The sequence below is a fragment of the Lactuca saligna genome, chromosome 5 (assembly GCF_052625555.1).
Source record: "Lactuca saligna cultivar CGN05327 chromosome 5, ASM5262555v1, whole genome shotgun sequence".
Taxonomy (NCBI): domain Eukaryota; kingdom Viridiplantae; phylum Streptophyta; class Magnoliopsida; order Asterales; family Asteraceae; genus Lactuca; species Lactuca saligna.
The window spans coordinates 252,186,032-252,198,960 of record NC_136421.1 but is presented as its reverse complement, the minus strand read 5'-3'; the positions used below and the strand labels follow the sequence as shown (position 1 = coordinate 252,198,960).

At 28.8% G+C, this 12,929-nt stretch overlaps 1 protein-coding gene across 1 annotated transcript; it reads left to right on the top strand.

The window, feature by feature from the left end:
* Positions 1-1,425: 1,425 nt before the first annotated feature.
* On the top strand, positions 1,426-4,299 carry LOC145047360 (MAR-binding filament-like protein). Its single transcript, XM_078995614.1, has 6 exons — positions 1,426-1,800; positions 2,761-2,966; positions 3,047-3,299; positions 3,396-3,503; positions 3,584-3,825; positions 3,990-4,299. Exons 1-6 carry the CDS (start codon positions 1,585-1,587, stop codon positions 4,087-4,089), a joined length of 1,125 nt encoding a protein of 374 aa, XP_078851740.1. The 5' UTR covers positions 1,426-1,584; the 3' UTR covers positions 4,090-4,299.
* Positions 4,300-12,929: the final 8,630 nt, after the last annotated feature.

The window sequence follows — 12,929 nt, the reverse complement described above, 5'->3', positions numbered from 1 at the left end:
CTAAGCTTCGTGCTTACCGTGTTGTGTGATATGTGTTTCAGACACCTCTCAGGATTGCGGGAAGGCGTCGTCTTGATTGTAAACACCTGTTCGAGATTATGTTGGAGGATTCTGGGATACGATCAGTGTTTTGTTGATTTGTGTTTTGACAAATGATACATTTGTGGTTTTTGAGAAATGTGACATTGAGTTTTATGTGTTTTAAAATTGAAAATTTTGGTTGAAAATTTAAAATGTTACAATCTTTTTGTTCCCCAAATTACCCTTATGTATCGTTCGTTGTAGGTTATTCTTTTTGTCCCTTATGTATCTTTTGATATGGTGATAGTTATTTATGTTGTCATATTTTATTTTATTTTTATCATTCAAACAAGAATCATTGTGTTATACTCCTTCGAGAAGGGCTTATCGAAAGCATTCCAAAAGCTAATGCACCTACCCTAGGTAATGGGTATTCTAGTAAATATTCCATCACTTACAAAATTGGAACTAAAAGGATTTGTATATTTGTTCTAAAATCATTTTATTTCTTTAACTCATTTGTAAGTTGTAGATACCAGGGTTTTAGGAATAAGACAGTTCCATGGGTTATAATGTCTAAGGTAGTAAAAACTTTATTGTTATGAAGATGTTGTATCTAGATATTCTTTTAGCCTTCTCAACTATTTATGTTTAATCTTTTTAATATAATTTATATTTTCAAATTCATTTAGAGATGGGGTTTTTGCTACATGAATTGCCAGTCGTTGAAAAACATTGATTGCCAAAGTTGTTGCTAACAATCAAATTTTATACACATTAGCATTTTTTTCAAGAATTATACATGATATTTTACTCGCATTATGTTTTTCTTCATCATTTATGATGTTATAGTTTTTACTGTGAAGGGTCCGCTTTTGGTTAGACTAAATTGGCAATTCAAAAAATCTTTAGACATGCAAGAGAATGTTCTCAATGCATACTTTTTTTCGATGAGGTTTTTCTTTTGAGATTCTTCCCCTTTTTTTATTTTATGATGAATTTGGGATTTAAAAATTGAGATGGCTGATTTAAGCTTCATTGCTTAATTTTTGGTATTAATGTTGATTTTTTTTGTTTATACATAACAAAAAGCTATAATGGAAACAAATAAAAATAGAATTTTTTAAAAGAAAATAAAATCGATCAATGATTTTACATCAATCAATCCATCCATTGCACGGGTATACCACTAATTGATTTTAATAAAAAAAATACTATATACAAATTTTCTTCCAACAAATCAACAACTATAACTAAACAATAATTATACCAAATAAAATGATATTATTTGGGCTGATAAGAATAGCCTAATTATAAAGAAAAGTTTCACAAACCCCAGAAGCCCAGCCCATAACTGTAATCTTATCTTTTGTAACGATTCCCCTCCCACTCCAACTGTTCGACGCTTTGCTCCCACGAAAATCCTGATCACCGTGTTTCCTTTGTTCGGTTCATGTCGTTCGTGTCCAATACTTTTATCGTCGCTATATATCATGACTGTGTTCAACGCTGCACACAGATTCAACAAGTGGTAGGAAAGAGAGTGCATAAGGGTGTCTGTTAATGGCAGCCTTTGTCGCCTCTTTTCTCTCGTGTGCTTCTTCTCGCCCTCCTCTTTCTTCTGCTTCTTCTTCTTCACTCGCTCTTCGTCGTAACCAGTCCGTATCATTTCCAAGCGTTTCTTTCCGCCGAGTTCCCAAAGATTTGATAAACGTGAAAACCCTAGTTTTTGCTTCGTCCGATGGGATTAGGGCACATGAAGGGGATTCACGCTCAAAGGTTAGTTTTGTTATTTAAGTTATTGAATTGCACGTATTGGTTGACTAGATTGGATTAATTGAGTCTTAAATTGCTAGATCGAGCAGGTTACTGACCAAGAGCTAAATCAGTATTTTGCTTGTGTGATCGATACCTTGCTTTATTTATAACTTCTTCACCACATATTTGTTTCAATTTCATTACATAAGATTTACTTCATGATTAAATACTAGCTGAATTTCTTGGTGGGATTAGATTGAATTAAGTGTAGTAATTAAGAACTATTGAGGGATCATAGTTTATAATGGGAAGAATCAAAGGCCAAATTGGATGGTAATTGCATGGTTTTTTACACAAGTTAGTACTAATGAACTGAATATAATTGTAATGTAATAGGCTAGTGCCAAATTTACCTAAAGAACAAACATCTAACTCAGCTTTCTTCTTCATGTTCATCCAATAGTATGTTTATGAACATTCATATTAGCTAAGGCAGTGATAGTGGCCACTTTATATGGCCAAATGACTCAAAATCCATGATCTAACATAGATCAAAACTCAAAAGATCTTTGCTTGCAGAAACTTTGCCATCACTCTACCAAATCTTGAGGGTATTGCCATTTTTTTAAAGTTATTGCAGCTTAAATGGTCCTGTAACATGTGATGTTAGATAAATGTAATTGACTCTTATGTGAATCTGGTGTAGGAAAGGTATATGCTTTGATGTAGATTGAATTTGGTACATTTAGGTTTTCAGTTGATTTGGAAGACCAAATTTAGAACATGCAAAAAGCCTAACCCAACTAACCTATTCAATGACTTTTGACTTTTGCCAAATCAAAAACCCATCTTTATAAATCTTCTCCAATGAAAAACCTCATCTATTCAAAATGTTAACATATGTCATTTTATGATACGTGTGTAGTTATTATATACTTATATAAATAAAAATGACGATTGCATGGGTTTTATTTTTACTAGAAATCAATGCTCTTGAAATTAATTCAAGAAATAGAGCCATTGGATGTAAGCATCATCCAAAGAGATGTTCCACCTACCACCATTGATGCCATGAAGAGGACTATATCAGGAATGTTGGGACTTCTGCCTTCAGACCAATTTCAAGTCTTAATTGAAGCTTTATGGAAACCACTTTCCAAATTGTTGGTTTCTTCTTTAATGACTGGGTAATTACCCTTCTTTATTATTATTTTTTTTTTTCAAATCTTTATATTCATTTTTGAGAATATAAATTGTTGTATTTCAGGTATACATTGAGGAATGCTGAATATAGGCTGTGTTTGGAGAGAAACTTTGACACATATGAAGAAACTACAGATAATAAGCAGACAATTGGAATTGGAGATTCAAAATTAATACACAACAATATAATAACAAATACACATAAATCTGAAGAAACAAGTGAAAATCCATCTGAGTTTCCAGATCTTGGTCAAATGACCCCTGAAGTTCAACAATATATCTTGAAACTGCAATCCCGTTTGTTTTCTGTCAAAAAGGTAAATGACTAAATATTAGACTTTTACCCACCAAATGACGAAAATAGCCTTTTTAACAGTTTTGACTTAAAATGAAAAATTTGTGAACAATTCCAGGAGCTTCATGAGGTAAAGAGGAAGAATGCAGCTTTGCAGATGCAACAGTTTGTTGGGGAAGAAAAGAATGAATTGTTGGACTACTTAAGATCTTTACAACCAGAAAAGGTTATAATTGTTTCATGAAAAGGTTTTTATATTTGTGAATTGTGAGTGATTATTTATTATTATTATTTAAGTAACAACAGGTGGCTGAGCTGTCAGAACCAACATCTGCAGACCTGAAAGAAACAATTCATTCAATTGTTCATGGTCTTCTTGCAACACTTTCACCTAAAATGCATTCACAATCACAAACATCAATTGGAATTGGAAGCATTGATCATGATCATGATGTTGTGGAGAAGGAGAAGGAGAAGGAGAACACTTCTATTCAATTTCAGCCTCTTGTTTCTTTGACTAGGGACTATCTAGCTCGCCTTCTCTTTTGGTTACCCCTCTTTACTTTATATATATATATATATATATATATATATATATATATATATATATATATATATATATATATATATATATCTTTTTTTGATTGTGTTTTGGATTAATTTATTTATTTGAAGTATAAAACAATAACAAAATATAATATGTTAACTTAAGGTGCATGCTGGTGGGACATTATCTGAGAGGGTTGGAGTATAGAATGGAACTTGTGGAGCTTTTATCATTGTCACACAAAGAGGAGGGTTATGAGTTATGACTTATGACTTATGATGGTGAACATGTACATTAAGTAAGGGATTCGTGTCTCTATCTGTATCATGTATTGTATATATTCCTTCATTCGTAGATACTATTTGATAAGATTTGTTTGTTTGTTTGTTTGTTTATGTGGATTATTTTTATCAACAGAATAAATGTATCTATCTAGTTGTGGATCTTGAATGCATGTTGTATTTGTTACTTGTTAGATTCCGGTATATTTTGCTCATGTTCAGCACCGAAACAAATTGGAAAAGATTCACTCAAATATCATTCAAGATTTAGGAACAGGGGTAAATGGGCATTTTCGAGAAGTTATAAAATCCTCTAACAAATCACATGCCATTCAATGTGTATTCTCAACTACCAAGTAAATTTCGGTTGATCCGGGAAGGAGAAATAAGCACTCTTTATAAAGTTTGTGTGTATACTTTCCGTGTGACAGCCTGTTTTAAAGTTGTGAGGACCTTAGATCTCATAAGAACTTTGTAGTTATGTGTGTCCGGGTGAGATCAATTATTTTAGGATGGTGACCCCTTGGTAAGTTTTGTATCAATAGCTTAAAACGGACAAGATTGTGATACATGTTAAGAAGATATTTATAACTAACAATCTACACACTTTCAGAAGACAAACATAATGTTTTTGTGCTTAGAGCTTTGAGTGTTCCTTATAGGCTATCCCAATTTTAATATAACTATAAGTGTATTTATATATGAATACACAATCTCTCCTCCGCCACCAACCACCGTTGTTGTCTCTGCCACCACCACCACCTCCATAACCAACCACCACCAACAACCGCTACCCGTTGTCGTCATATTCATATATGATCAATCATTTCCGGTATACTTATATATATATATATATATATATATATATATATATATATATATATATATATATACTTATTCATATGTATTCATAAATAAATATAATATGTTCCATCGGCCTGATATGCTGGAGTGTTTAAGTGTCAGATTCGAAATGAGTGATCTATATTCATTCCTTCATTCTCATAAATGAATATAATATGTTCCACCGTCGTTGGTTCTCTCTGTCTCTCTCTCTCTCTCTCTCTCTCTCTCTATATATATATATATATATATATATATATATATATATATATATATATATATATATATATATATAATCTCTAATAAATGGAAGTTTTTTTTGGCACTTGTCACACTGTCATTTAATTTGTCAAATATCATTTTATGGTTATTTTGAATTAATTTTTTTCCACATGTCATTTTATAAGTTTTCTATTTTATTAAATTCCACGTAATACTTTAAAATAATAATTACAATAAATATAGTAATAAATGAATATCAATTTTATTAATAAAATTATTTTTTAATTTCAAAATTCTTAAAATTAAAGCTCATTAGTTTCTTTTCTTTATTTAAATCATTTATTTAAATTTAAAAGATAAAAAAAAAATTGCATTATAATACTTCATTATTTTTTTATTATTTTCTTGTAAATTCAAAATTCTCAAATATTTTGATATTTATATTCAACTTTTTTTATTTAAAATTAACCCATGTATTGGTCTCACAACTAGTATATATATAAAAGTAGATTCTTATAAAAACATAAATAACTTGTGAAAATGAAAACAACCAATAAAAATAAGCCATGTATAATTATTTACTAAAATAATTTATAAATAAATAATTAATTGTAATTATGCAATTATGTACTAATCAGTAATTTTACATTTTTTTCGGTTACCACACGATTTCAAATTCTCTGCATTCTCACTCCTCTTCCCCTGATCCAACTTCCGGTTATCATCATCATCGCCGATTCTCCCCATTACCCCCAAACCTAATCACCGCCATTCTCCGCTCTCAGCATCACCAACAAGACCAGTGACTACCACGTGCCGCCACCATCAATACCACACACCACTGCCATCACCACCCCCATAGACACTGCGGTTCCTCCTCTAACCTAATACCATTGATAGTCGGGGTGTGCTCCATCGTTTTCATCACGAACCACCATGTTAATAAAACACCTACAGTCCGAGTCTGCTCCACCTTTTCTACCTAATCGAAACTCCATAGATGCATCACTTCACCGTCATAATATTTTTTTATCTCAACATCTGGTGGAGCTGTCAATTTGGGTTTTTAGGTTTTGTAATTTCGTGTTTATGTGTTCAATTTGCAAGAATTTTGGGATGAATTTGTGTGTGTGTGTGTGTTTTTTTTTAAGTTGATTTTTTATATATGCTAAACACAATCTGAATTACTTTTTCTTCCTTCTTTGTTGAGGCATCTCAAGATCAGATTTTGAAACGAAACTCATTTACAAAATTTGCATCACAACTTGTGGATGATCTGCTTAAGGTTGGTATTCATGACTGAATGTTTATAAATTATGAAACCTCTTTTATTTTGTCGATGTCTATTTGGGCAGGTGAATACTCCTAGAATTGTTGCCCGACTTATTTGGGCAATTTCAGATGAAATTGATTTAGAATGTTTGGGTCCACTTTTAGCCGATGAACTAGAGGATGCATTAATCATCATACCAAAAATCCACAAAATCATGTTCAATATTACCTCTACTGCAACCGAAACAAATAAGCTACAAAATGTTCAAGCAGTTCTATTATGTTCTCAAAGATTGGGCTTACATAGTTAGCTAGTTGCTCACAAAAGAGCTAAAATACTTCAGGGCATGTTGAGGGAATGGAATGAAAGCTTCCATTTTCGGTCCAAAAAGACTATTTGTTTACCAATACTTTAGGGTTGGCCACTTGGTATGTTTTTTTTTTTTCACGTTTTGAAACATTTGATTAAATCGGTCTTTGAGGTCACTTTACAATACCTTATTTGTAGCAACTTCGCCGCTACAAAACCAACCATCTGATGTCAGGTTCTGCTGTCAAGTTCATTATGTGTTGATTGCTTTCTATCAAAATTATTATTTACTAATATTAGAAGAATGTGGATGATCGATTATGGAGTTATAGGAATTATCTAAAAGTTTATCAAAATCAGCCCCCAATTGAGAATCATGGCGCAGGGTAGTTTGTTCATGATTTTCCTTTGTAAAGTGACCGAGTGTTTTTCGGTGTTGATTAAAAACAATTGTGAATAGTGTGTAAGTTTGGATTATTTCATGAAATTAAGAAATGACAATTTGGATTTCAATGCAAGACATCAAGTCGTTGATTGGATTAAAAATATGCTCGAATTTGTTTATTTAGTGTTATTTCTATATAATTTTTGGTTGGATGAGTGTTTGATATGCTTATTCACATGAATTTGAAGAGTTTTCTAGTTTTTTTTTTTTTTTTTTTTTTTTTGAAACATATTAATCATAATATAAATTTGAAAAAATATAGTTGACTCCTACATACGTGTAAAATTAGAACAAAACTAGTTATGGAAGTTACATGAATCATAAGTTAAATGTATTCGAATTGAAGAAGTTATTCCATTGAGGTTTGTACATTGAAATTGTTAATGATCAATTGGGTTCAGTTTTGACGAATTGACATTTATATCCTTTTTATATAATTAATGAATTTTATAATTTAAAAAAAATGTTTTAGTAAGTGTAATTTTGTGATTGGTCATTTTCATTTTCTCTCTCTCTCTCTCTCTCTCTCTCTCTCTCTCTCTCTCACACACACACACACATATATATATATATATATATATATATATATATATATATATATATATATATATATATATATATATATATATATATATATATATATATAAGGCATGCATAAAAATTATTTTAAACTGAATGACCTGATGAATATTGGGTGCACAGTTAACTTTTCAGTACATATGTGAATTTTTGAGTTGCATTTCATGCTATCTAATTAGCTAATTAAACAATTTTATTAAAAAAAGTAACGGACACAATGATGGGTCAAACGGTCAATGGGATTAGAAAACCATACAAGAACAAACTTCTAAAAGGTTTATTTTATTTTATTTTATTATTTTTTAATTTTTTATAAATTAACTCTTTTAATCATGAAAAATTTAGACATCTAGGACAAGTTATTGGGACCATGAATAAATGGAGCTTTTGCATAATATAAGGAGGAGAATTGTGGGTTGGGTTTTGGTGGCAACAACTAATTCTAAAACCCTAAATAAAATATTCTTAGTCAAAAAGTGATTGACTTCCCAAATTCATGCATCGATTAAACATTTAAACTTTTGCTAGATAGCTTCATCTTATGATGTGGTTCATGGTGTTTTCACCTTTTAAAAATAGATGTCCATTCTATTTGATATTCTTCTATGAAGTAATTCAAGAGTCAAGACAGTGAAAAAAAACACACACACAAAATAGATTAGTTATTTACTTTAATACATATAAAGTCTCAAATATAAAAAGGTTGGTTATAGTTATTTGGGCAAAGGTATATGATTATGCAATGAATACCAAATCATTCTATTTTGGCAAGATGTAAGATTGTGCATTACAAATTTTAGAAAAATAAAATCAGACGACTCAGCTTTTATGAAGCAAAATTTTAACTTTTAGGGGGTTTTTGGATTAGCTTATTAGCTTATTGTTTATTAGTTTATTTATGGTGGGAATAAGCAATAAACAATAAACAAGAAGTGAGATGCTTATTAAAATTAGCTTATTTAGTTTATTCCTAACACAATAAGCTGATTTTTAAGAATTTTAACCAAACACTTAAACTTAGCTTATTGTTGTAGGAATAAGCAATAAACAATATTATTTTTTCTATCAAAACACCCCCATAGTAGGTTTAATTTTTTTTTTTTTTTTTGAGTTGTATGATAATTAGAGTTATATGTTTATGAATTAAAACTAAATTAACTAATATTTTAAAACAACTTTATCAACTTTATATCAATAATCGTAAATGCAATGTCATAGTTACCTTTTAATATTATGATCTATTTGAAAAATAATACTATAGTCCAACAAAGTTTTGGGTTTTTGTTTAAAATTAAAGGTGACTTATGTTATTTTTTTTGATGATTGATGACATATCGACCAAACCACATTAAGATCTTATATTGTTTTGTCGCTTTCTTTTGTTTTCTTGCCTAAGAATGTATAAATATACTTCTATTTTAATTGGCCATATTAACGAATAAAACATAAATTATACGGATATTGTAAGTAAAAACCTTATGTTTGCAACTTTTTAACGGTTTTACCCTAATTTTAATACAATTTTCTAATTTTAGCCTTTTTAATTTTTATCACTAATTTTCAGATATTCTTGAAGTAAAACTCACATAAAATCATTAAATTGACATTTTTTTTTTTATAATTTTACCATAAGTATGTTTTTTGTTGAACTTATTGATATTAGTCATTTTGCTTTTTTTTTTCACGGTTTACGTTGATTCGATATTTTTTTTTATATGACATGTGTCGTCATCATCTTATAAAAAACGAAAAGAATGGTAAGAAAGATGCTCCAAGACCTCTCAAATGTATCCATGCATCTTACTAAGGCTGGAGGGAGGGGTATCACACTCCCTCATGAAACCGCAGTGACACGTAGGCGCCACCTCACCAATTATCATAAAAGTGTAGTTTTATACCACAACCAAGGAGTGGTGCGACACTTAGCTATTATTTATTTATTTAACATAAAATGGACCAATCAAAGAGAGATAATAAAAAGAAACCAATCACATTGTTTGAAGAAGTGCTCCCTTAGAAGGTCGCACTGCAGCCTCTACTGCACCCAGGATGCGGTGTTTGTGTTTATGTGGCAAGGGGAGTACGGTCCAAGCCGCACCCACTCCCTATAACTTAATGAACCAACATATATCTTACTAATGAACCAAATAATATGTTTTGTAATAAACGTTATATTAATTAAAAAATAAACATAATCAATGATATTTTAATTACAATTAATAATTAATGCAATGTACACATTACACTAATTAAAAAAATAAAATTAAGTAACGTTAAATATGTATATTTTTGTAATTAAAGTTTCATTACTTATGAAAAGTTATATGATTTACTTGTAAGAAATCACACTATTTTTTTCATTTTTTGTTTTTAGAATGTTAACGTTACCCTATGTCAAAAAAAAAAAAAAAAAAAAAAAAACGCAACCTACGTGAACCGGATTAACAAATTGTGTATATAAGGTAAAATTGAAACAAAAACGCACTTAAATAAAACCATTAGAATTCCATTTTAAAACCAATGATAAAAGTTACAAGAAAGTTATTAGATTAAAAAATATCAAAATAAATATAATAAAACCGTTAAAAACTTATCATCGTTCTCCTTAATAAATGAAGGTTTTTTTTTTTTCCACACGTCAATCTATAATTATTTTTGACACTTGTAATTTTGTGGTGTTTTTGAAGAAATGTTTTTTTTTCATTTGTTATTTTCTTATTATTTTTATATTTCTTAATTAACACATCATATTTACACTTTAATTAATAATTGCCTTAATTGAAAATAACCAATAAATTACAATATTACAACTCATATAGTATTTAATATGTTTCCTTTTAAATTCAAATTTTAAATTTTAAATTTAAATAAATTTTTGTTTAAATCTTCATATTTATTTATTTTTTTGTTTTATCCAACCCGTATAACATACGGGTCTCACAACTAGTCTCCTTAATAAATAAATGTTTTTTTGTCACGTGTCAATCTCTCATGAGTTTTGACACTTGTCATTTTGTGGTATTTTTAAAATAAATATTATCCACTTATCAATTTTTGATTTGTTTCAATTTTTAAAATTAAAATCATTTACTTATATATGTAAAGTATTAAATATCATATATATAATATTAAATTGCTATAAATATATTTTTCATTTTTTATTTTTAAAATTGTATATTAAAAAATATTTTATGTTTATACTTTAATTTAATATTTTTTTTTTCAATCAACCTGTATAATATACGAGTATCACACCTAGTATCAAAATAAATAATTTATAGGTTATACAAATTAAGATGAGATGATAGCAAGATTACCTTAAAGGGTCGTAGATCCAATTAATTTGAGTTCACCATTCTTATTTATGGACCCATCCAGTGTCCTTTCAATTCCTAAACAACTTTGACGCGCCCTCATTTATCCTTTAAGTCTTTAACCTTTAATGCCACTTGCTCATAAAAGAAAATAAATAGTCCACTCATAGAAATAGTATAGAATAAAAGGTTCGACTATTTGTTATTGAAATTGAATACTTAGACTTTAAGAAACTAATGTAATATTTGATAAAAGTAATGTTTTGGTAAAAAGGGAATGATTTAAGTTGATTCGATCAAATTGGTAAATAGGGTGTGATGTTTTAATATATAGTTCAAGATATATGAATGTAAAAAATAAAAAACAACACAAGATGTTTATGAGGAAAACTTTTGATCATTCAAAGATCTACGGCATAAAATTTCGAGTGATGAAAGTCGTACTGCCTTTGAGTTCTTATTAGAATAAAATGTAGTCTTTTGAGTGAATTTGTTTGTGTGAAGTGCTCTCGATTCGTATATTTATACATGTAACAAATAACTTTCTTATAAATCCGAGATCTTCATATTATCCCATGTTTGACCGCTAAAATGAATAAAGCAAAAATATTTAACCACATGTTGTTGACTTAATCTTTGGATTGTGGCTTAATATATATACTAGCAGTGCACCCGCGTAAAGCGACGGGACGTGTAAATTCTTTCAGTGATATGTTTCCTCTACAAAAATGTTATGTTACAAAAGAAAGTACACGTCGAAGACAAAATAATCAAACTATGGTGTTATTTGGGAAATGAAATCATTTTTTGTTCCTGGACGATGGACTTTATAGTAGAGGAGGGAGCAAAGAGGTATAAGTGATTGTAGGGATATTTGAATCAACATGCTAAATTTAAGGATATCTAAAAGGGTTCAAAATTTGAATGAATCCGAGATTTGAGGAAACCATATCAAATTGTTGAGAAATATAAGGAGATTTGATGATAAATATTTGAATTCAAAATATGGTTAAAATTTAATATTATTTTATTAATGATTACTTGTACTATCAGCTTCATCATTTGGACGTCTTAAAAAAATATTATTATTATAATCAATCTATTTTTAGAAATAGTTAGATTTCTTTTATAAGATAGTATATATATATATATATATATATATATATATATATATATATATATATATATATATATATATATATATATGGTTAGGTTATATTGTTTCCAGTAACTATTGTGTGCCAGAATGCACAAATCTGGATCATCGGATGAATAGAATCAACAATCATTATCTAAGGGTCTATGATATTACAATAGAGTATCATGTATCATATAATCACATAAATTTCAGTAAAAGGGTATTTTGGTCAATTAACCTATTTTAAAAAAAAAGAAATTTTCGGATTTTAAGGGATCATTAATTCTCTCATTTTAAAAAAATCTGAATTTTTAAATTAATTTAAATTAAAATTTAATATTACTTTTAATAATAATCGATTTTATTCTGTCAGAATATAGATATTTTTTGTTAGAATGATGCTCTTTCAGAATTTTATTCTATTAGAATATTATTGAAGAATAACAAAATTCTTGAATCCGAGGTTGAAAAATAACAACATTCTAATATATTCTTATACATCCGAACTAAAATACAAATTCATACATATTCTTACAGACTAAAAGTTTTTTACATTTTCATATACTTATACATATTCTAAAAGAATATCAACAAAAATAAATAAAATTCTTAAAAAATAACAACATTATTAAAAAGTGATTATGATCAAACTTTATTCATTCTTCAATATTATTATAATAACAACATTATTAGGTTTTCAA